Genomic DNA, 2,459 nt, shown 5'->3' with positions numbered 1-2,459 from the left:
GCTGGATCTGGACCTGAATCTGGAATCTACGTAGCCTGACTCACCTTTTTGAGTTTTAAACACACATCGCCTGGATCTGGATTTCGATCTGGAACTGAATCCTGCCAGGACGCACCCGTACACAATCTTTGCCTGTCTTCCCCGCCCATCTCCGCCCGTCGGCGCGCAGATTTATACCACAGATAAACTACTGTTCACATAATCTCTATATATAGTATAGCCGTTTTGGTGATGTGTATGTCATTGTACGTCGTCGGCGGCGCCAGATGGCCCCCTAGATTTTCGTTCCGTCGTATGTCTGTCTGTCTGTCTGTCTTACGCACTGCTGGCCCCGGCTCCGTGACCTTGCGTCGACGGCAGCATACTTGACCCCGTGAAGGAGTCCCCTGCTGCCCCTGTCGCTAGAGAGCCCAGCTCTGGAGGGGGAGGAGGAGGGGGAGGAGCGGGAGGCGGCGGAGGACCAGGACCAGGAGCAGGAGCACGTTGCAAGACCGGACTGATGAGAGCCGCCGGCATGCGCTGCGCCGGATGCGGTGGCGGCGGCGGCGGCGGTGGCAACATCAACGGTGATGACGGCGGCGTCGCCACCGGCACTGCCGTCGCGACGGCGGCCATGAGGCGCTCCAGGTGCGCCTCCACAAGGATCGCTGGCGGCCTGTTTTGGGGCTGACGTTGCAAGCAATGAAGCGCCACTGCCCGGTAGGTCTCCGGGCACGAGGGTGGGAAGGCGGGGAAGATGCTGCTATACCGGGGGCCTTGGTCGGTGCGGATGCCGGCGCGGCGGCCGTGGTAGAGCTCCCATAGCATCACACCCAGCGAGAACACTTGGGTGGTTGCATGTATGTATGTGTGTGTGGGGGGGGGAGGTAGGGGTATAGCGGTGTAGTGATGTAGACGACGACAAGCGGGACGGGGGAAAGGGGGGAGGGGAGGGGGAGGGGGAAGGAAGCCGGTCAGGGAGCGGCAGAGAGAGAGAGAGAGAGAGAGAGAGAAAGGTAAGGGGAAGGGGAAGGGGAATATCGGAAATGGGAGAGCAGCTGGATTAGAATGGCACCTGGATTCGAAACGGCGACTTCAGACAATGACGGACCGACAGCAGCAATCTTCATGTGAACACTGCTGCTGCTGCTGCTGCTGCTGCCTGTTCGGCCCACTACTCTGCTACGGCTGCCCAACGTTTCCAACCACCCACTCACCGTCTGATGGCGGCCCGACTTGCCCCTGAAGATGGTGGTGGCGGTGGGGCGGGTGGTGATGGTGCGTCCAACAGCGGCCCCAGCAAAGCCAAGTTATCAAGCGCAGGGGGAAAAAAGAGGGAGAGTATCCTCACGAATGGGAGAGAAGACAAAAAATAAAATTAGAAAGTAGGACCTTAAATTAAATCAAACGCGTACGGTCTTACGAACGAAACTCTATAGACCCGGTGTCCGATTTTTATTAGTTTCAATATTACATAGAAAAGAGGACGGCAGGGGACGGGACGAAGAAGGGACCGCAATTCAACGCGCAAATTAAGAATCGGCTGCCAAAGTCCTAAAGCGACGTCGGGAGTGTTGTACGTATGAGCGTTTGCATGTGTGTGTATGTACGTATGTATGCGTGACGGCAAAGGCCACAAGCTGCAGGGAAAAGTAAAGACGAGCAACCCCGTAGATTACCCCTTCAACTGTAATAATACTTCCAGACAGTCGTTGTGCTGTGCTGTGCTGTGCGTGCATGCAATCATACGTGCATTCATGCATTCCTTCATGCACATGTACTTTTTGATAATAAATATGGAAGAGTTGACTGTGAGATTGCCGCGTCTGTAAAAATGGTCCTGTTGTCGTACCCTGTCGTACCTTCATGACTACTGCAGGGCACATGTAAAACATGGTGCCCATGCGCAAGTTGCTCAGGTGGGTTCGATTTTGAGGCAGCATTACACTGCGGTGGGGTGAGTGGGGAGTGGGGAGAGGCAAGGGGGTGGGAGGGGGGTTTTGGGCGGGCGGGCTACCAGACATAGAAATTGCTGTAAAAGCTTATTTATATATAAAACATAACCAAAACCACCAAATTAAAACAAAGCAATATTTTTTCTCTTCTATTCAGCCCTTTCCTTTATTTATTTAATATTTCATGTGTTATTTCTCCTCATTCAAAGGAAGTGAACTTCCTTGTAATAGGATAATTTAAAAGAATTTAAAACGATATAACCACCTCGCTTGCACCCACCATCCCTGCTGCTGTCCGCGCGATGAGACACAAGTCTCGGGTTGACGGCGACTTCCGAGTGACGAAGCGAAGTAAGGGGCGGAAGAGGCCCGGCAGGAAGGGGGCCTAGGCATCGACCCCGGTGGCCGACATAATCTTTTGCCACACAGCGGAGCGATAGCTTTTTGTATATAGCTACCACGACTGCTCCCTTAATGATGTAACTGTCTCTCTAGAAAGTTAATAAGAAATTATCATGCAAAATG

At 53.5% G+C, this 2,459-nt stretch overlaps 1 protein-coding gene across 1 annotated transcript; it reads right to left on the bottom strand.

Moving 5' to 3' along the window:
• Positions 1 to 315: 315 nt before the first annotated feature.
• VOLCADRAFT_100902 (uncharacterized protein) lies at positions 316 to 2,327 on the bottom strand (the record flags this gene model as incomplete). Its single annotated transcript, XM_002959399.1, has 5 exons — positions 316 to 414; positions 589 to 824; positions 1,197 to 1,221; positions 1,842 to 1,926; positions 2,215 to 2,327. 5 exons carry the CDS (start codon positions 2,325 to 2,327, stop codon positions 316 to 318), a joined length of 558 nt encoding a protein of 185 aa, XP_002959445.1.
• Between the last annotated feature and the right edge of the window lie 132 nt (positions 2,328 to 2,459).

Source organism: Volvox carteri (assembly GCF_000143455.1).
Source record: "Volvox carteri f. nagariensis unplaced genomic scaffold VOLCAscaffold_212, whole genome shotgun sequence".
Taxonomy (NCBI): Eukaryota; Viridiplantae; Chlorophyta; class Chlorophyceae; order Chlamydomonadales; family Volvocaceae; genus Volvox; species Volvox carteri.
The sequence above is the reverse complement of the archived record's forward strand: the minus strand, read 5'-3'. Positions and strand labels throughout refer to the sequence as shown.